The 23,130-nt window shown below is 37.2% G+C and overlaps 2 protein-coding genes across 2 annotated transcripts in view; one reads left to right on the plus strand and one right to left on the minus strand.

Moving 5' to 3' along the window:
• The window catches only part of PLBD1 (phospholipase B domain containing 1), a 42,440-nt gene extending 37,898 nt beyond the window's left edge, over positions 1-4,542 (plus strand). The window contains exons 9-11 of the mRNA XM_037514308.2: positions 1,189-1,374; positions 2,028-2,134; positions 4,066-4,542. Coding sequence (XP_037370205.1) covers positions 1,189-1,374; positions 2,028-2,134; positions 4,066-4,233 — 461 coding nt within the window. The 3' untranslated portion in view covers positions 4,234-4,542. The remainder of the gene's footprint in view (positions 1-1,188; positions 1,375-2,027; positions 2,135-4,065) is intronic.
• A 1,040-nt stretch (positions 4,543-5,582) lies between these two features.
• The window catches only part of ATF7IP (activating transcription factor 7 interacting protein), a 117,003-nt gene continuing 99,455 nt past the window's right edge, over positions 5,583-23,130 (minus strand). The window contains 5 exon segments of the mRNA XM_054696431.1: positions 5,583-10,882; positions 15,922-16,034; positions 18,182-18,364; positions 20,017-20,172; positions 22,187-22,265. Of these exon segments, the coding sequence (XP_054552406.1) occupies positions 10,463-10,882; positions 15,922-16,034; positions 18,182-18,364; positions 20,017-20,172; positions 22,187-22,265 (951 nt within the window). The 3' untranslated portion in view covers positions 5,583-10,462.

Consider the following 23,130-nt stretch of genomic DNA (forward strand, 5'->3'; position numbering starts at 1 on the left):
AATGTGGTGTATAAAGTGGTTTTTATTCATTTGGCTGGTTCACAAAGAGAATAGAATAGCCCGTGTTCCCTGGGTGCTTATCAAGTGTTGACACCTTGACACAGCCTGAGTGTTGCAGGCGTCCCTTCTGTGTGTACCGACTCACTGCACACCTCACTCTTACACACTGCTCCCACTTGATGAATGAAAAGTCGGGCACAGAGGGCTTAAGTAATTTCTCTGAAGTCACATACCTAATCACAGTAGATCCAGGCAGTCTAACTTCTAGAAATACTGTAGCAATAAATGTGACTTTAGCCTGTTCTGTCAGTGTTGTCTATCTCAATTCTTCCTGATGCTGGCTCCAGCTCCAAGCAGCAGCAAGGTTGAATGTCTTGTCTTTTGTTTGGTCTCAAAAATCTCACCTATAAAACAGTAAAGAGAGAGAAAGGCAGACAAGGGCTGAGAGAAGATGGGGTGGAGGGCTGGTGCCCGATGGTGGCTGTGCTGTTGGTGGAAGGCAGGCCAATGTCACTGGAGATGTGGCTAAAAAGCTGTGCCACTTCTTTGTTATTTAGTGACTGTGGCCGTGGCCTGCCATGAAGCTTTGAATGAATCTGATCTTTATAAATGCTTAAACTCAAAGGTGTTAAAAGCCTCCTAGAATCGTCAAAATCAGCCCAAATTAGGCTCACCTTATGGACTCACCCTATTATAAGAAAAGGATTTATGGCCCAAGATCTAGTTACTCAATCTTAGCCTACAATTCAGTTTTTGGGTTCTTCTGCTAGCCCATGATTGGCACCTGGCCCAATCTAGGGAAACCATCTTTTTGGCATTTCAGTAACTAAGTCCACTTCAGTGAGCCCCATTTACTTGCCATTTTGTGTTATACTCACCGGTTCTGTTAATAATAAAGGTTTTTTTTGGTTAGTAGATTGCTTTAAGAATTTTGGTGAAAACCAAATTTCAATACTCTTCTTCCCATAAAGGAATAATCTAGAGGTATACCAATTCTGTCCATTTACAAAGATCAGTTTGACTGCCAGGGTTCACAGTCAAAGCTTTTTTTTTATATATCATTTTGTAATTTTCTATCGGTGCCAATTTTCCAAGAAACTATCATTAATAACATCTCTTTTGTTCCCTTGCCTTCTCTGTCTCCCTCATTCTTATCCCTGCTCTTCCTTGTCTTCCATTCCAAATCAGGATACTGGCCCTCCTATAATATCCCTTTCCATGAAAAAATCTACAACTGGAGTGGCTATCCACTGTTAGTTAAGAAGCTGGGCTTGGACTACTCTTATGATCTGTCTTCACGGGCCAAAATCTTCCGGCGTGACCAAGGGAGAGTGACGGATATGGTGTCCATGAAATACATCATGCGATACAACAGTATGTAGCACATTTCTCAAGACTCATTCTTCAAAACTCCTTTACTTCCCCACCAGGCAAAGAATCCATGCAAGTTGATCATCTCTGGACTAGCAGGAATTACAGCAAGTTATTGAATTACACATTTAGCATTCATTTAATACTAACAAGTATTTTACACTTGACAAATAGAATTTGTCTTCCTTAATGACAGGGAAATTTGCACACAGACTTTTTCAAAACATCCTATGTAAAAACCACAGAGGAAATAACTGATACAAGGTACTTCCCCCTCCCCCACCCCCAACTCCAACATAGGTTTCCTTTCCAAGGACAAAAACAGCTAATAAAACTTATTCATAAATACTTTTTTGATAGCATCAAAGTCAAATTTTTATTTTTGTTGGGGAAAAAAAAGATGCACATTTATCCACTGTTCTCTCATTTACTCTTCACCCCGTTAAGGTTGGTTCTTGAGAGCAGGTCGGCCTGGAGCAGGGGACTTGCAGGTCCTTGTACAATCTGAGACACGTGTGCATCTGAAAGCAGGACGGGTAGAGGAGGGCTGTGACATATCCTTCATCTAGGCTTTAACAGGTCCAAAGAGTTCACTGTGGGTGAGGGCACATCTCTGACCTGCCAGTATTCACACATTCCTCATCCCTCTTTCCTAGATTATGAGAAGGACCCTTACAGTAAGGGTGACCCCTGCAATACCATCTGCTGCCGTGAGGACCTGAATGCACTCGACCCAAGTCCTGGAGGTTGCTATGACACAAAGGTAACAGGCGACTGGCTTTTGAATTTAATTGCCATCAACACCTAGACCTGTTCAAAGGCAGAGCTGCAGAAGTTTTTGTGGCATAATGCACAGTAGTATCTCTTACCACAAACTCTATGCAGGAGTCAGCCTTTTCAGAGATTCTGCAGTCTACTTTCAAGTGCTCGCCCTGCCACTTAAAAATCACATAATCTTGCAGTTTTCTCTTTCCTCATTTGCAGAGTGGAAGTAACAGTACTTGCCTCACAGAGGAGTTGTGAAGAATAAACATTTAATATCTATAAAATATTTAGAACTGTACTGAGTAATTGTACGCAGTCACAATGATGGTGGTGATTAATGGTGACGTCTTCCATTTTACCAACCTGGCACAAAGTCCACAGAACACATTACTGATGTGACTTTATGTTCAACAGAAACTCAACTGAGTTGACAGAATAAAAGTATTAGGCCAGATGCTCAAAGCAATGTTTTCACCATGTTAGAATTCAGATGTGCGGAAATGTATCCAGTTAGGTAGGTCATAATTAGTTTTGCAGCCCTTGGTTGAAGCAGGCTCTTTCTTCTAGGCTTGTGAGAACCCACTGTTAAAATCAACTGAAACCATGGTGATGGCTTGAAATCAGCACTGGTGGGATTATGTACACCAAGGAAATGGACAAACACTGCAAATCAGGGCTTTTTCTTTAGGGGGTTGTTAAAAATTTACCTGCACTACCAGGTGTGGGGTATTGAAGGGAATGACTGACCCATGTGACATCAGAAGAATCATTCTGTCACCAGCTTTTGTACTTTTGGTGTGACCACGTCTTTTCATTTCCAAAGTTAGTCCTCAATTCTGGAAGAAATCTGGTAGATGTGGAATTCACTGTTCCACCTTCAGCTCTGAAAACCAAAGAATGCTGATACCCCTACACATTACTTTTTCTGTTGGCCTTTGTAGTCTTTGTTCAACTCAACATACTTCTTAGCTATGAGATGGCAAAAGTTTAGCCTTAAAGATTTTCTATGTTACGTAAAAAAAATTTAGTGGATGTAGAATCCTGCATACATGAAGCCCCAGTGAATGGTTTTGTATCTTTAGTTTTCAAAATTATTTTCATTGTGATAAGCTGGTTTATAGCACTGTATATTTTCAGAGGTACAGGTTCACACCTCTTCAGATATATGCCAGGCCATGCCCACCACCAAGTTTTTTTTTTTTTTTAAGTATTTCTTTAACTGGTATTTGCAAACATTCAGTGAAGTGTGCAGAAATGTTCTACCCATTCCAGAATACAAAAAATTCCTTCTGCTGCCCTGCCTGGCAGAACTCAAGCCACATTTCCATCTGCATTTTGTCTGTGTTCATCTACTTAAGACAGGCCTGCTGATTTTTAATCAAAAACATTTCTGTTGCAGGGTATACTTTAAAATGTCATTTCTCTTGAGCCATTTTACATACAAGGAAAATCAGAAGTTCTAAGACATTTTCTTTTCAAATCTCTAAGGTTAAGATCTGCTGCTACCCAGATCTGCTCTGATTAATAACAACTTTTACTGAGGAATGAACTTATTCTAGGAACAGCCCCAAGTATTTGTTATTTATCAATCCTCATGACAAGTCTTCTATGAGGTATAGTGATTAGTCTCCTTTACAAATGAGAAAACCGAATCATATGGAAGTTATTTTTAAATAAAGTTTGGAGCTACCATTTTTGAATATGAGTAACCTGACTCCAGATCTCATATTTTGGCACTAATACAGACTAGTCAATTTCATATTTGAAGGCCAAGTGGATACAGAAGAACATGAAAGTCTCTGGAGGCTTGCAAGATTTGATTCTAAGGGAGGTAATATTGTGACTTTGGAAAAAGAGTAGAGAAAAAACAGGGATTTAGTCATTGTTTTCCAAGTGGTTTTCTAAGATGTCCTCTCGTCTCTCTTTCAGGTGTCAGATATCTACCTAGCATCAAAGAACACAGCCTATGCCATTAGTGGTCCCACTGTACAAGGTGGCCTGCCTGTTTTCCACTGGAACCGTTTCAACAAAACTCTCCATGAGGGCATGCCAGAGGCTTACAACTTTGATTTTATGATCATGAAACCAACTTTGTAACTTGACATAAAATGGAGGGAGATAAGGGACTAGAAGGATACAAAGGAGATACCAAAGGCACTATTTTAGCTATGTTTTTCCCTCAGAATTAGTCAATAAAATATATTATTTTCAATCTGTCACTTTCACTTTCCACTATTAATTTTAGTTTTTAAGATGCATTCACTATGGAGTGGAGCATTTAAAAGAAAAATCACATATTCCATTGTGTATATATACCACATCTTCTTGATCCAGCCATCTATTTTGGGGCATTTGGTTGTTTCCAGGATTTACCTATTGTAAATAGTGCTGCAATAAACATAGGGGAACAGGTGTTCTTTTGAATCAATGTTTTTGTGTCCTTCAGGTAGATCCCTAGGAGTGGAATTGCCGGGTCATATGGTAGCTCCATTTTTAGCAGGTTGAGGAATCTCCACACAGCTTTCCATAGTGGTTGGACCAGTTTACACTCCCACCAGGTATATATACACACAATGGAATATTATTCAGCAATCAAAAAAGATAAACTCACGCCATTCACAGCAACGTGGATGGAGCTAGAAAGAATTATGCTCAGTGAAATAAGCCAGAAGGAAAAAGGAAAATATCGGATGGTTTCACTTATAGCAGGAATATAGGGGAACCAAATAAGACATCAGTGTAAAAAAAATAGTACAAAACACAAAAAGCAAAAACAGACAATTATAAACCAGAGACATACTGCAAGAGAGGAGGAGGGAGAGAGTAGCACAGGGTGTTATAGAGCAACCCCGATATTGAACGGGTTCCTGGCTGTGGGTCCTCACCCGCGCGCTTTAAAGGGACTTATGAATACTCTACTACAGACACACACAAAAGGGTTAATAAAAGGTTTATTTACAAGAGAAAAAGAAATAAGGAAAATGTACAACTCAGGGAGAAAATAGGGAAATAAAGTCTTTAATGTGTCCTACCCGATCCAACGACCTGGAAACCCAAAGTCACTCTCAGAGCTGGCAGGACGCTGCGAGCTGGCGGAGAGCCAAAATGGGGGATCCCCAAAGCCCACGTGTCTGCCTTTTGTATCCACCTGGCTGCTTAACCCCACCCTCCGGTCCCAGCCACCTTCCCTTTGGTGGTGATGGGATTTGGAGTTCCCAGTGTCTTTGGCTTTGACCTGGGGTGGGGGTGGAGTCCGCAAAGCCTGTATAGAATTTGCTTTGGGACATCCTTTTCCCCCTAACAAGGGGACTGTGGTGATGGTGTACAGTGCCCTGGGAAAGGAAATTCTATGGGGACTCAACCTGAGGGGGTAGGGAGAAGCAAATATTGTTCAAAAATAAAAATATGTATTGTAAAATGTTAATGTAAAATTTAAAAAAAATTAAAATTTAAAAAATAACCAGAAGTGAACAAAAAAATTAAAAATGATTAATATGAAAAAATAAATAAATAACAGAAACATCACATATGACAACAATACCAAGCCTCAGCAGACAAGCTTTTACGGGCAGGGCAGAAACTGCTTCCTCATTCACCAAAATCCATATTCTCCTTTCATGTCTGATTGTACTGCCACGTCTCCCAGGTTCCCTTAGGTAGTTGTGCCACGTGACAAGAGCGCATGCCTATGGAACCTGAGATGAGAGGCACTTCGGGCCCGGCCACTAAGAACCTGGACTACTCCATGTTCTTTCTTTCCCCCTTGGCTGGATATACTTAATGACACGGCCTGAGAGGGTGGTGGGCAGCATTTTCAAAGCAACAACTGACAGAAATACAGTCAGTGATTTTTCTGGTCCTTGACGAGCATCGCTTGTCTTTTTGTGGTGCAGGCAAGGCAGGCAACCTAGCACACCTGAATGTCATCTCCCACTAGTTCAAAGCACTGTCTAATCTGGGAGCAACTCTACAGAGCAACTATTCTTTCACTGTTGAATAACTATGTGGCTTGAGAGCCATGGTATTGCCAAGCTGGTTAAGTAAAGCATACTGTACAGTTTAACAGGCGATTTTTAACAAGGTGAGAGAGAGAGATCTAAAAAAACAACACAAGGACTGAGAAGAATCAGCATTAGAATGACTCAGATACTCAGAATGTTAAAAACCCAGTAGTTTATTTCAAAGTATAAATTTCAGGCTTGCTGGACAAAATCCCACTACAGTTAACACTTACACAGACACCACTCTACTTACATTAAAAAAAAAAAACAAACCCACAAAAACCTTCAAAACCTAATAAAAATAGGGCAACTTGCTATAGCCCAGTTTATTTTAGACATTAGGTCTTACACTGTCTTATTATTTACACTTTAAACTGTAAAGAAAGAAAAATCAGGATGCAAGTTTCCTACAAAGAATTTATTTTTGCATTTAATTTTGAAATGGCTGATAAAATACTAAAGCCAGGTCCCCCAAAAGGTGTTTGATTGCCCAGTTACCTTATTTACAAACAAACCCTTTAAAAAAAAAGACAGCATTTAAATACAAATGGGTACTTAGCTGACTCTACAAATAAAAAACCAGAAAAACTTACTTAGAATAAAACTATTTTAAGATGAGAAAAGGTGTTTGTATTATCCTATTCTTCCCCAATGGCTGGCTCAAGGAGAACAGGTTTGAGAAATCAGATGTCTGCCACACTAACAGAACACCTCATGAGAATTGCTTCAATCGATTTTTTTGTCCCAAAAAGTAAAAAAGAAAGGGGGAGGAGATCATTTGCCTATATAAAGAGTAAGGAAGGCAGAATCATACACTGGTTTTAGATAAATTATTTGTAATAATCTAATACTGGGACATGGTTTTTCTGAAAAAAAAAAAAAAAAAAAAGAATAAAACAGGCCAATGACTAGTCAATGATAAAATTAAAATAACTAATTATAGTATACTTCAGTTGCCCAAGACAAGGAGTTGGGGAGAACACTTGGAAGATCTTTGCAGTATTAGACTGTGCTAAGATCACAGTGTGTAGCAGTGAGAGGATACCACAGGCATTATTTTGTTAATTTTGTACAGTACTGGAAAATTTGTGGAACAAGATAAATGCATCTCATGCAATAGTAACACTCACCTTGCTGCATAAATGATTTGAAAAATTTAAGTAAAAGAGCAAACAACGCGAGACCGTAAGAGAACCGTGTGGTGCAGCGGGGCTCGGGACGTCTACACAAAGATGCACCTAAGATTCTAAGCTCCTTGCTATAAGTATTTTTTTCCCCCAATTTTACTTTTCAGTTATTATCTAGCAATGGGGTGGGGAGAGTGGGGAACACCTCTTTTTGAGGCCAATGGTATCCCAATACTCACTTTTAAGGAAGAAAGCGCTACTCTTCACTTTTCTCATAAACCATCCACTGTGTAAACAGTACACAGTATTCTGCATATTTTCAAAGTGAGTCGAGAGGAACAGAGAGCTAGTTACCTCATAAAGTTAACAACAGATGTCTTTGTATGTCATTTATAAATTTACTGGCAAGAACATAATTTTAAAAAGAGGGTTACTCACACTTAAAACAGGGTGAAATTTACTCTGACAAAGTGCAAAGTAGAGAGTAACAAACATCACTGTTACCTTTAAATGCCATATAAACATCCTACATTTCAGGTTGAAATATCAGAAGTTTCCAGGATTTCCAATAAGACAATACTTACACAGGTATTGTCAGGCTAAAAATGTAGCAAACTTGCATTCCCAAAATGGGATAATCAATTTTATTTGTAATACTTTGTGAAAAGGTACCTGTGAAATAAAAAAAGGTACCTTGGAGTGTGAAGTGCTACTAAAGTCATAATCAGCAGCTTTATCTAGTTGAATCTTCCATTCTCTCTCCCCAAAAGAAACAAACCAAAGAGTCAGTGCTCATCAACATTAAAAAATATTCAAAATAAAAGCCTAGAGTTCAAGCCTACCACCTTTCAGTAAATCCAGTAAAGCTGTGAACTTTAAATACAATGACATGTTAATGTGAGACCATTTTACATACTTTGTCCTCAAATCATTACAGTCTCTCTTTATTCCTTCCTTCCACCAGGTGGAATGAAACTTTTATTTTACTGTAAAAATCTGTTTTTAGGGCTACTATTTGAGAATTTTTTTTCCTCTGACAGAAAACACACAAGATAGGCTAAAATAATACAACATTTTCATTCTACTCGGATTTTTTCACCTGATTATATAATGCTATGAAAGCTTTGGAAAACAAAGTATCAGTGAATATAAATAAAAAGGGGAACTCTTCTACACTTGGTAAACAAATTGTTACTACGTGACCATAAAACAGGCCAATAAAGAATTTTGAACATGGGCTTTCCCTTGTAGACAGGAATGATCTAGATTAATTATCAATATTGCAACCACTGCTGGAAAAACATATATACATGCAGATACAGATAGGTGTTCAGAGACATCTGGAAGATCATCAATTTTTTGCCTTTTAAATTTTCATTGGCATGACATTGGGAATGTCTTGACCATCATCATTAGTCCTTGAATGAGTAACACCTATATAGTTTGTTGGCAAATTTGATTCATGGAAACTTTAATTCTCATTGTGATCTCACTTTCTGAAAGTGAAAGGAAGCATTTACATTTTGGCAATCTGTATGCTTTCTTCAGCATCATTCAAACATTACACCTAGCATAACAGCACAGTGACTAGTGGAAGTCTCTAAAGAGAGTTTTTGTATGGGGAGAATGCTTCTGACTACAAGTCATCAAAGTTATAAAACAAAGCAGCATTAATAAAAGGGATAGCCTCCTCCTGTAATTCCAGGAAAAATTAATGACAGGGTAGAAATAAGAATTCAAAGATGGCAAGGGAAGATGACTTGAAAAATTATTTCACAAACTTCAAAAATTCTTTTCAAAATATTTCCAACCACACTCTCATCTCCCAAATTACCCCAGCTTTCCTATCCTAAACTATCTACACTCAAACACCTACCTGATACCAATATAGCTGGCAACCAAACTGAAAATCCAAGAAAGACCTAAGCAAAATTGGGTTAACTTTGAAGAGGCAAAGAGATGCACAGAAAATTGTTATCTTATTGTCATATAAAATGATCCCAAGTATATACTTTAAGTTCCATTCAAAGCTGACATAGGGTAAACACAGACAAATGTTGGCACCATCAAAACAAAAGGTGAAAGAAAACAGGAAAAATGATGAAAGAATAAAGAGGAAAGAGAGATTTCCCTTTGATCGTTTAGCCTCCTGTATTTAGTGAACTTTACTAATTACTTCCTTTGAAAGAACGCTTTGGGTGATCATGTAAACTAGAATTGCTTTCTTAATTTCTAACACAGTGTGCAACACAGATACTAAAATATGTTTGAAAGAAAATTTTCTTACACAGTATGGTCTTCTCTTGATCACCTTTACACACAGTTAAATAGTGATCAAAAATAAAAGCATTTATATTTTTAGAAGAAAACAGCAAGTCAAAATTTGGGAAGTTAAATGAAGTGATGAACATATTTATATAAAAGCCTTAGTTTAAATTTTATTTCAGGGGAGTATGCTATATAGTTGGTGGAGATGAAGGAGAAATGAAGGTGAAAGGCTGAAAGTGAGCAGTAAAACCACAATGGACAAGTGGCCCTGTTTACTTTTGTAGTTAATCTTTAAGGCACAAAATAAATGTAAAAGCCAGATCAGGAAAAGGAGGAAAAGGAGGGGGTGATGCAGATCTTTTTTGCCTACTTAACAACCCAGAAGAGACAAAAGAAAAGATAAACAAATCCTTTCCTGTGTTCAAATTAACCTGTTTAAAACTATTTAGTAATTTTGCTTATTATTTATTTCTTTGGGTTTTGTTTAGATTCCGTTTAAATCATTTAACTATGAAACTCCAGATCCCTTAGAAGCAGAATCATGCCAGTTACATACCTCAGATCCTTTGATCATCTACTTACTTCATACCAGAAGAGGTAAATTGGAGAATGAAAATGGGAGATTCCACTGCAATAAACATATAAATAGGGAAAAACACACAAAAACACCCACACATATTCCCCAACGTCAAAACTAAAGCAAGGTGCACATTTACATTTCCAACTTTGAAGCTTGAATTGTCCAGGAAAATTCTCCCTTTATGGGCTGAGTTTATTTTACCTCTGATTATAAACAAATGTAGTGTATATACACATCTGTCCAAGAAATCTTGCACAATATGGATTTTACAATGGGTATCATGCACAAGATTAAAACAAGACCAAAAAAGTGGAACTTCTGAAAGTGGAAGAGATAAAGGCTCCAAGGTTTTAACTGTTCTGGGATGAAGAGATCACATCCGTTGACTGAGGATCACAGAAAGGTCCAAAACGTCCATAAATATCCTTGGCTCGTACTGCAAAGTAGTATTTGCTGCCAGATACAAACTGGGTGAGAGTGCATGCCATGGGCAAGGGAAGTGCCTTTACCTCTCCAATCTTTTTCCATTGTGAGGGCACAGTGGCACTGGGTTCCTCATGATAAGCATAGAGATGGTAGCTGTCAACAGTGGCACAGCTTCGATCCACCTCCAGGACACTCCATGACAGTACAATACCATTTTGACTCTGAACTCGTGCTAATTTCAAGTGTGGCTTCTGAGGCAGAGATGTGCTGGCAGCTTCTGGGGGCAGACGCTGCGGTTGTGGGGCTTCTGGTAAGGGTGCTGGATGCACAGGGCGTGGGGGCTCCTAACAAAAGAAGAGTTACGTTGATTTACAATGACCACATAAGGAACTATTTCTGAGTTCTAGAACCAAAACACCTTAGAGATCATTTAGAGACACATCAGTTAACACTAAGAATACTGGGAAATACCAAACATCATACCAAATTTGGCAAGTTTTATTGATTGATTTGTAATACAGCTTGTCCCCACAATGGTGCTGAGGTACTCCTACTTTACTTTCTAGATCTAAAACACTTGAGTCTTGGCGGGGGGGTAGCGGGGCGGGGGAATAAAATCCCTGCTGCTAGAATCATCTTGAAAAACACTGAAGGGCCTCCATGGTGGCGCAGCGGTTGAGCGCTGGTTTGCGAAGCTGCCTGCAGCTTCTGCAGCGCCGGTTCGATCCCCGGTTGCTCCCCGGCCTCTGGAGGAGGGTCCCACATGGCACACACACCTCTCCTGCCACCCGTTGCTCCCCTCAGCAGTGTGCTTCAGTCCTTCTGCCTGCTCTGCTCCCCACTCTGGCTCTGATGAATTCTCTCGACCTCCCGCACTTCTGACTGTACCCAGTGCTTGCATAAATAAACAAATAAATAAATAAATCTTTAAAAAAAAAAAAAAACACACACTGAAATAGCCATCAACTTTTAACAAATTTAATTTTTTTTTTTTTAAGATTTATTGATTCATTTACACAAGAACCAGGGTACAGGCCAGATGCGCAGGGGGGTGAGAGGATTCACCAGAGACAGAGCAGGGAACAGAACATGCAGACTGACTGAAGCACACTGCTGAGAGGAACAGCAGGTGCGACAGGAGAGGTCTGTTGCGCCATGTGGGACCCTTGCTGGCTAGCCGGGATCGAACCTGCGCTGCAGAGGCTGCGGACAACTTCACAGTGTGGTGCTCAATCGCCTGCGCCACCAGGGGAGACCCTAATTATTTGTTTTTAATTGAATTCTCTACCTGTAATTTAATTCTCTGTGCTATAGGTCTCGTTTTAGTATACTACAACAATATCATATGTGGTAGTCTAGCATATAAAATTTGAGAACGCATTTTTTTCATTAGAAAGCTATTTTTCCATATAACAACAGTTGCACATTTTATGCTCAATGTATATTTTGTTCTTAGTCTACATGAAAAAGGTGCCCATGAGAGAAAGGACTTGAAATGCAGAAACAGTTCTGCACATTTCTACCAACAAATAAAGCATGAGCAAAGGCATGATGGCATGATGACGGAATAGTGAGGAATTTGTAGGCAAAAAACAAATACTGATGTTTACTTAGACACAGGGTATGTAAGGAAGATAAACATGGAAAGGTAAGGCCAAATGATCAGAAAGCATGAATACTAAGTCAGGAAATCAAACTGATATATCAAACACTGGACATTATTACACCTGAATTTTAAGACAGTGATTTCCCCCCCCCCAAAAGATTCAACTGCTATGAAATAGGAATATGAATGATCTTTTCTTTTGTTCATATAAAACTTCAGTCCTCAATGACTTTATACTGGAACTCATGAAACATGATTTCCTTAACTGAAATTCATTTAACTGTATTTTACTATGCATTTCATTAAATGAATGACTTTTATTACACTAATGAATCTGCAAAGGTCTTATAACTTTTTAATATGTATGCCATCTCAAAGCTTAATAACAGGAACTTGTACATATCAATAGTAACAATTCAAAAAGCACATATTGAATAATTTCAAGGAATGCAAATCTACTATTCAAAATCATATATAGTAGGAAAAAAATCATTTTCTAGACATTACATATCCAGTAAAAGGTACAATCTACAGTTAAAAAACTAAAGTACATTAGAAGGAAAAAAATTAAAGTAGATGAAAAATTTGAAAGATGAAGTACAAGTGATTAGCATATTAACCTTGTTTTATTTTCTCTCAAGTTCTTTATTCCCTAAAATGACTTAATCTGTTCAGAAAATAACATTATATAAATATTAAGGCTAACAAAATCAAAGAGAAAAGGGGTAAAGGTATGAATTTGATTGGAGGGCACACAGGTTTCTAAGGAGTTTGACAATGGCTTAATAAATGGTCTGTCATTTCTAATTCTTCAAATTCTAGGATTCTGATTCTGCTCATATCCCAAAGTAATTAAGTCAAATGAGTTATGGTTTTGCTTTGTTCCTGCCATTGTAATAGAGATTTTTATTGAAATTTTACAGACAAAATAATACATCAGGCATCTGCTTCAAAATAATCCAATGTAATACATGATGTAGGAAGAAGTGATGGCACTGTAGATCAAAGACTGTCCATGTGGTGAAACTGTTGAAGAGGTGACAGGTTATGTGGAGAAAACTACACACTGTTCTCGCCATAATTATATATATATATATTTAAAGAATAAAATGTAAAAATAAAGTGATTAAAAAACAAGACTGTACAAATGCCCCTTCTATGTGATACAGTTTAAGGCAATACACAAAGAATCATTAAAAAACCTGATAGATCATCAAATCTGCAAAATTACAGTAAGAATTTTTTTGCTATATATTTTAGAAAATATGGAATTAAATTATTTTTAATTGCAAAAAAAGTATGCTGAATAATGGCCACATACACAAATAGGGTGATGATGTGAAGCACTGTGAAAACCCTCTGGAGGTGCCAGGAATCAATATGTTTTAAAATACGTCTGGCTCTGACACCCAATGACACTGGGTAACCACTTAAGATCTTTATTTCCATTGAAAGGAGAATAATCCTCATAAGGTTATAAATACTAAATTAGATAACACATGTAGGGTACTTACTTAAGTACTTTGTCTATGTAATAAATGCTCCATTAATAAAATAATAAAATAGTTAAGAGCATAAGCCCTAAAGCTGAAATGCATGGGGTTTTATGCTACAAGGACCTTGGACTCTGTGTATTAGCTGTCATATCTGTAATAAAGGATAGAAAAAGAGAGCAAGAGTTCTACAGGATCAAGGATCAGTGTAAAGATCAATTACATTACCAATGCCTGGCACATAGTAAACCCTCAGTAAATGCCAGTTATTATGAACATCAACAAAAAGGTTTGTATGGTAAAAAGTGGTATCAGCTTTAATCTCCTTCACAAAGCTAGCAAATTCATTTATATGGCTTACTAATACCAATTAAAATCTTTTAAAATAACATCACAGAATAATGTGATACTATTTTGGAGGCTAAATCTAAGGAGAAATTTTTGGTTTTTCTCTATTAACTTCTGACAAATGAATTTCCAATAATATTGGATTATTAGAAATGACGTGATTGTAAAGTAGCAGTTAGAACTGATAAAAGGTTTTGAGGAAAAGAATACAGTCAGAACATGAAAATAAATTTTTAAAAATACTTTTTTTACCTTTGACTTTTTTTATAATGGTCACCTCATTTTTCAAAATTTTTTTCCCACTGCCATCCATTACATTCTTTTCTTCTTCCCTTCTCTCTTTTAACTTTAGAAACTCACTTATTTTATTAGTGTCTACTATTTTTGTAAGCTCTCTCTTTGCTGAATCATCTGCTATGTAAAAACCCAGTATCTGTCTTAGTCACTGTGACTTGCTTTACTCCACATCACTCCCTCCAATTCTTCCCATTTTGCTGTAAGCGTCAATATTCCACCTTTCCTGGTGGTTTTCTCACACCAGCATTTTGTGATGTTATTTTCTTTTCAGTTTTAGTTTTTGAGTTTTAATAGGGAGTTTTCTTATCCTAGTAAATGGGCTTTATGCTCCTCTACAAGAAGCTGGGTATAATCCTAATCTTTCCCAGCACCTTTAGGTGTAAACAGACTGCTGCCTTTGTACATGTCCAGATGGCCAGGGCAGTGTCACTGGCAAGAAAGGAACCAGGGCAGCAGGGAATCAAAAGGTCATCTCCAGTGAGCATCAGGGGTCCAACTTTCCTACTGTGCACTTAGTATCCCAATTGTGTGGTGGGGAGCCACAGTGGATCCCCTCCCCTGGACCAAACTCCTCAGCCAAAATATCTCATATAGCTTTTCGCCACCTTAACCACCAGGTTGTATGTGTTGCAGCAGTGGGTAAGATCACTGTTGAGACAGAGCCACAAACCAAGAATTGTTCTTTTAACTTCTCAAGTATGGAGTCTCATCCTGGGGCGCTTTGCTTATTAAGAGCTTGTCATTAAGATGCAAGGATTTATTTTGGTTAGAGAGAGCATTCAGTTGTCTTGATTTCAGTCATATGTGACACTGAGGCAAGTGTTTTGAGTATCAATCTCAGGCTGCAAACAAAGCGTCATCCCTGAGGAGACACAGGTGATCCAAACCTGTTTTTTCCTGCCAGTTCCGTTTCCAAATATTCTAGATTGGGAGCCTCAGGCTCCAGCCTGTAATAATCATTCTGCATCCCTACTCCTACTGCTCTCCAGTAGTGCACCTTCCGTCCTGCATGCCAACCCTGTGTATCTCCTTCTCCTGTGCAGTGAGTGAATGGTAGATCTCCAGAGTCCCCAGTGTGGACATGTGGTCCTGAGAAAACAGAAGCAGAGGGGCTTCCCAAAGCAGCTGCCCTCCCTTTCATGGGTTGGACTGGCCCAGTTTTGCTGCAAACACTACTCAATTACAGTTTTTCCTAGTCTTTTCCAGCAGACCATTGCTTCCTACGTAGGTGGTGGTCATTCATTCATCTTTTACAAGTTGTTGTCTTTGAACTCCTGTAATTTAGTTGTGAATATTTGAGGAGGTGAGCCTATTATCTTTATTCTGCTGCTGTCTTGCCAGATTTGTCAAAAAATACTCTTTAACCATGAATTAGAAAGGATCTATTTTATTTTACATGCCCAGTTGTGAACATTTTTTGTACAATGGACACCGTCCAAGGAAACTCAATGATATTTGAAGACCATGATCCCTACGTATTCTGTTCATATTTATTTATTTTCTCAAATAAACTTGTGCAGGAAAAATAGAAGACTTGTCATTTCCTTTTGACATAACTAGTTTAAACAAAAAATACTAACTGATAATATCTGAAAGCTTTACAGGTAAGAATTTTGTAAAGCCAAGAGTCATCACTTACAGTATGCACTTGCGGTGGTCGATGATGCACTGTGAGCTGAGGTCCTGTTGATCCCAGGGCTAGTCCGTTGTTTACAACATATGTAGTTGCTTGAGGCACTCGAACTGTGACACCTACAAAAGAAAATTAAGGAATAACACTAGAATTCTATTATAAATTTAGTGGAGTACTTATTAAACACTTCAAGTCAGTGAAGGGGTGTTTTAAAAGTCAAAAGAAAAAAAATGTTTCTATCTCAAAAGTCTACATTCAGTCAAAGTTTCATTTGTGCAAGGGGATAAAAAATTTTCATATATGCAAGCAATCAAAATAAAACTCCACAAACCCTTTTCTCAAGCAGCCACTGAAGGATGTGTCACCAACATGAGAGAAAATAAAGAGGAAATTTTGAGACACAAGAACAGGCAATGTGACACAGAAGAGAAACAAATGAAATCCCGACCAAGAGGACTATGAGCAGAAATCCCAGAACTGCAGAGCACTGACAGTACACCACACGAAGATGGCAACAGGCCAGAACGCAGCAGTGTTACTCCAAACACAGACAAACTAAAGCTGTCTTCAAAGATCTCTGCTGTCTCATTTTTAAAACTAGGACAGAAATCTTGGACTAAATTATCCATGCCTTGTGTTAATGAGAATCCTCTCTCTCTATGCCCTGCTGATGAGCTAAGGATACTTGTTTCATTCAACAGAAAATTATTTTCATATACATCAAAGCAACAGAGGAAGAAAGTTAGAGCCATCTACTGCCCCAACCACATTGGTCATATATTCAGTACCTGGCCTATACTGTAGTTCTGTCAGCTAACCTGACTGTAGCGAGCCTCGTTTCTCAGAACTAACTCATGACCCTTTTGATTTATTTTCTCAGAGAAAGTGCTTGTAAAGTCAAGAATGATAAAACAGTGTTCCAGAGACCGCCTGGATTATTTTCTTCTGGAAGCCACCAACTAAGTAATGGCATTATTATAATATCTTTAAATACCTGGATCTGCCCTTATCAAATTTTACAAAACCATTCTTTTTTTTTAAGATTTATTTATTTATTTATACAAGCACTGGGTACAGTCAGAAGCACGGGAGGGTGAGAGAATTCACCAGAGCCAGAGCAGGGAGCAGAACAGACAGAAGGACCAAAGTACACTGCTGAGGGGAGCAGAGGGCATGGCAGGAGAGGTGTGCGTGCCATGTGGGACCCTCGCCGGCAGCCGGGGATTGAACCAGCGCTGCAGAGGCTGTGGGCAGCTTTGCAGCCCAGCGCTAGGCCCTGCAAAACCATTCTAAATGATACTTATATAGGTGGTAAAAACAGACAGAAAAATAGAAATTAAGGATGGTGATCAGTTCTGATGCAAAGAGAGGGAAAGAGATGAAATTCAAGGTGGGCATATAGGAGGATTATAGAATATTGACAGCACTCTATTTCTTAGCCTGAGTTCATAGGTGGTTCATTTTTTTTTTTTTTAAACATATGTCTTTTATGTGAACTTATCTGTATGATATATTTTACTATTGAAGAAACACTGTGGAAAATACAAGTTTCCTTTAGCATTTTCCTGTCTTTAATTTCTTAGCCACCTACCATAATGTCAAGATTCTCTCACTGGAGACTATCCTTTCCATCGACTGGATGAAGCCACTATTGACCATTCCCACTTTAATTAGGGAAAGTATCTTTTTTTTTTTTCATTCTTTTTTTTTCTTTTCTTTTAAAGATTTATTTATTTATTTATATAAGCACTGGGTACAGTCAGAAGCATGGGAGGGTGAGAGAATTCACCAGAGCCAGAGCAGGGAACAGAACAGGCAGACTGATGAAATACACTGCTGAGGGGAGCAGAGGGCACGGCAGGAGAGGTCTGTCTCGCCATGTGGGACCCTCGCCGGTGGCCAGGGATGGAACCGGTGCTGCAGAGGCTGCGGGCAGCTTCACAGTCCAAAGTTCAACCGCTGCACCACGAGGGGAGGCCCAGGGAAGGTGTCTTTTAATAGAGTGTACACCACATCAAAAAGGGTACTATAATAGTATAAGACATAAAAAATTACAGTTAAAGTTGAAAACACATAGAACACAAACTATGTCTCATATATATATCCCAGTTTTCTCTGGTTAACTCTCCTAGAGGAAGAAATATGAATTAACAGTTTTAATATGATATCATAAGCAATTTTTCTCAAACAATGTCAATATCAGTGACAGCAACTAAATGTTTAAGAACTACATGCTATTTAGAGTCATAAATAAGAAATCTCTTACTATTTGGGGGATTGACCTGCCGAACAGCAGGAGCCTGCATAACAGTTCCTCGCAGGGGAGCCTGAGCTGGTGGTGCTGGGATAGTTGTATAAACCACTTGGTGGTTTGCAGGAGCTCTTGGTATAGGGAGTCTTGTAGTCACCTGAGTTACTGGACGATGTGTTACATTCACGGTGGTTGGAGCTAAGGAAAGACAAGAATATATATATAAATATAATGATATATAAATACATATTTACAAAAATTCAGTAAACTATGTATCATACAGTTAAGTTCATATAAAAGACATACTTAAATGTCAAGTAAACAGTATTAAATGATAATTACCTTTGCACAAAATGTAACAAGCTGTAATAAAGAAATAGACAATAGTTTCCTTTTGTAATCGCATCTGCTAATGAGAGGACCAACCGAAATTACTATTATAGCCCAAGCTTTAGAAGAGCAGCTCAGTCATGCCACCCCCCCATGCTCTTTAGTTTGGACAAGATAATAAAGATAAAGGAAGGACTTAGACTTGAGAGGATGCTCTGTATAGGAGTGATTTAAAACAGCAAACAAGGCCCTCCAGGCCTTCTGCCAATAGATATAAATCCCAAAGAGTAAAATTCTCTATTCCCATAGTTCAAGAGCCTGGCTGACTAGTGCAACTGACCTTTTCTTCAGACGAACTAACCATCTCTTTTTCAAAACAATACATTTAGAAGACTTCTTCCTTCTCAACCCTGTCATTTCTCAATCTGTGCCTCACTCTTAAGTTTTTACATAACATTTTACTTTTTTAAAGATTTATTTATTTATACAAGAACTGGGGCACAGTCAAATAGGCGCGGGAGGGTAAGAGAATGCACCAGAGACAAAGCAGGGAGCAGAACAGGCAGACAGACTGAAGACACTGCTGAGGAGAGCAGCAGGCAAGGGAGGAGAGGCCTGCCACACCATGTGGGTTTCTCCCTGGTCAGCCAGGAATCGAACCCGCACTGCAGAGGCTGCAGACAGCTCCAAAGCGCAGCGCTCAACCCGCTGCTCCACCGGGAAGGACCCCATAACTAACTTTCAAATGCAATGGTAACTTTCAATGTGGTTCTTTCTTTAGAAAGGGGAAAAAGTACACAAGGAGAATTCTTATCTATTCATCACTTTATTCTCCATTTTATCATCTATACCAGACATCGGTTTGCATAGTAACATTTCCTTCTAAAATACCTAAATTAAATGACTGTCATTTAATTTTACTGAAGTCAGAGGGTTTATATTTAAGTATTTTGAAGATAAATCTCTAAGCAGTGGGGTATTTTAAGAAGGCAAACTATCTTGATTGGCTTCCAAATAATTTAGAAGATATGGGGCATGTCTTGAAAATGTCTGATTTACAGTTTGGGAAGTAGAAGTGAAATATTAGTATGCGTCCCCTCATGGTATTAGGCTGTTTAAAACTAGCTCAAGTTAAGAATCATTTCAAAATTCTTGTTGGATCAGTTAACTATAGATTCTTGGTTATAATAAAAATGAATCGCTATAGCTTCCCTTCCAAAGAAACCATATTCATGCCTGTTATTTACAGTCGTGGATGACAAAGATATATATATACATATATACATACGTGTGTGTGTGTGTGTGTGTGTATAGTTTAAATCTTTTAATAACCATTCTGTGCCAATGTTGCTACTTAAGATGGTCAGCAAAACTAAGTTACACTGCATTCAAAATGATATATTTGTCTTCAAAATAACCATGAGAATTGCACTTTAATTTTGTTAATCTTTCCATTCAATTTCATAGTAACATGTCACTGTTAAGACCAAAGTTTCCATCCAATGATTCAGCAAGTTTACCTGTAGGTAGTAAGTGTATGGTTGTCTGAGATGGTCCACTTGTTGGCACCCCAGATGGCTGAAGAGGTGGCGCTGGCTGGATGGGTTGCAATGGTCGAGACACAGGCTGCGAAGAACTCAGGGTTGATACAGGAGTATGATTGAGCTTTTTAGGGTCTGTCAATTAAGTGATTATGACAGAAAAAAATTAGAAAATACATGTTTTTTCTTTATACATTTCACTTTGCTATCTATTTACTCACATTTATCACTAAAAAAATAATTTATTTATTAGATTAAATATTAAATCTAATTTATTTCTATTTAATTATTTGTACTTTTGACAATTTAAAAACCAAGTCAGGACCTTAAATAATTCAGTTTCATACAGATTCTAATTTGAATTCACAAAAGTTTTACATTTTTTTAATGAAAGAATCCTACTTTTAAACTCAATACAGTCTCACATCATTTAGAATAAATTCATGTCTCACATTAACATCAGTCTATGTATCTATTAATGACATTCTCCTAGACAAATACTTACAAACTGATGAAAGTTTTTCACCAGTTAATTCCAATTGTTTAGGTTCATTTTTTGGTAACACAAATGTTCCTTCCTTATGCCATTCTGTATTTAAAATGAAATAGTGTCAATGTTAAAAAAAAATCTAATAGTCTATTAATTGTATGTTTGCATTTCAGATAAGGCCTTTAAAAATAGTAACTGGGGAGATGAAAAAAAAAAAAAACAAAAACAAGGTAATTGCTATATGACATAATACATAATATAAAGACTAAAAGCCAGAGATTATTCTTTAAAAAAATGATCTTCACTGATTTCGATACTATGGAATTCCTCACTAAAATATAAATAAAATTTAAGGCTTTAGCAACTGATAATTCAATACTGGGATATTAGGGGAGAAAAATGCACTTTACAGTAGGAGAATTTAAGATACACTCAAAGGTGGGATAATGGTAGATCTCATGAAGTATGGATGTTAGAACTGGAAATGGAAAAAGCACAAATAACAAACTTTGCTTAATTTATGTTTTATCCAGAATCATCCCAACCTATCTCCTCTCAACATTAACCTGTATTTATTTTAGACCTCTAGGGATTTATTATGTTTAATTTTTTTAAAAAGAAATAATGAAAGCAAAAGAGATAATTAGAAACTTTTAAAAAAATAACCATACTAGACTAAATTAAACTTTGGGTAAATGATGGCATAAATCTTTCAATGATATGTCACTTTTATACAAAAAAGTTGACTTAACTGTCATAGTCAATTATATAACTTAATTTTGTTTTCCTAAAATCAAGTAATCTATAGTATTTGCTAAAATATTATTTTAAGTCTTTTAAAAAAAATTTAACATCTTTAAGGGAATAACACCATCTTAGTCAACTTTTCACATGCAATATATATAATTATCATTAAAAAGTTTTACAGATATGTCAGTGAACAGTTATGTTGTGTAGCCAAGTAAATTTAAGAAATAATTCATGACTGGAATCATTCTTGTTGATTTACATTACAAATTAGCACAGCAGAGACTCAGCAAGGGTTATATTAAGACTCATAATTTTAACTCAACATTTCCCAAGCATATATAACCACAAAACTTTTTATTCAAAGAACATTTACCAACACTACAGAAGATTAAGTGGGGATATTAGTTAACATGTATCCAGTATTATTTCCAAATATGATTCAAAAAAATATTGAGAATTTTAAACTTGCATGCTTTTTAACATTACTTTCTACTTTTATTCATATAATATTACACAAAGCAAATTAATTCAAAACATCAAAATTAAATACTCAAGTTAGAGTCAGGTGACCTGGGCTTGATTCCCAGGTCCACTGCTAACTCATACTCTGTATCTATATCCTCAACTCAAAAATGAGTTAACAGGGTTATTTCCAGGACATGTGAAATAACAGATATAAAGAGAAGTGTGCCATAAGTCTCCAGACTGTTTTCTTCTATGCCTTGTTCACTTCTCTTCAAGATTTGATTTCTATTTTTCAATTCTAATCTAACAAACTCTTATTCTAAAAGGGATACACAAACACCAAGCACAAAGCTGAAGAGATCTGTCTTTGCTGAATATTATATTGGATTAAGAGGAATAACTGGTTATCAACATTCCTTAACATGACCACCTATATTTAAGTACCTTGTGAAGCTCCACTCTCTTCATCATCCATTGTGAGATCAATAACACCACCTGAATCACTGCTTGTGGCCTTTCCACTCTGAAAAACAAAACATTTGCCCATTTGCAAAGGACTCTGGCAGACAAAGAAAATGAATTAATACTCGGGGGTGGGGTGGGGTGGGGTGGGGCGATTTAGGGGTGAGGTGGAATGAGGATAATGAATAGCCTGGTTCAATCTGAACCTCAAAATTGATTCCCTTGAAGAAACAAGTTTGTCAGATAAATGACTCCATGATACCCATGAATTAAACATTTGTCCTGTCAAAATTTTTTTTTAAATAGTTTCACCAGAAATACTGTAAGAATTTTTTTATTAGGTTGTTAATTGCACAGTGCTATTAAAATGATCAGTTTCTTTCACTGTGATTAAACGAACACAAGCACCATTCTTTACATATTTAAAATTTGATTATCAGTATTAATTCACAAAAATGTCGAAGGAAGCTTCAAAGGTAGAATTAGGTTATATAAGAAAATCTAAAATTATCTTGTCCCCTATAAAAATGGCATGGTATATATGGCAGGATGTTGTATGCTGTACTGGTAACTAACCTACAGTTTACTAGAAGTCAATTCATTGTGCAAAAAAAATTAGAAATGTAATTGAAAAATTTTAAACCATAGAATAGCAACAAAATAGGAAAAGAATATAACATTGACATAATAACCAGGATCAATCTTCAAGTGAAAAAGACAAAGTACATCTTTTAGTCCTAACACATATTAGCTATGTAGATGTATGTCTAAAGGTAATTTCCAAAATTTGAATAAGGACTCTATTATGAGAAATTAATCCGAATATGTACACAGAGAGCTAATGCCAGACAAGGCACAGGGTAACTGTTTAATAAATGCTAACCATAATTATGATATATTAGACTGAGATCAACTCCAAATAATTT

The sequence above is a fragment of the Talpa occidentalis genome, unplaced genomic scaffold (assembly GCF_014898055.3).
Source record: "Talpa occidentalis isolate TD23 unplaced genomic scaffold, MPIMG_talOcc4v2.1 talOcc4.16, whole genome shotgun sequence".
Lineage (NCBI taxonomy): Eukaryota > Metazoa > Chordata > Mammalia > Eulipotyphla > Talpidae > Talpa > Talpa occidentalis.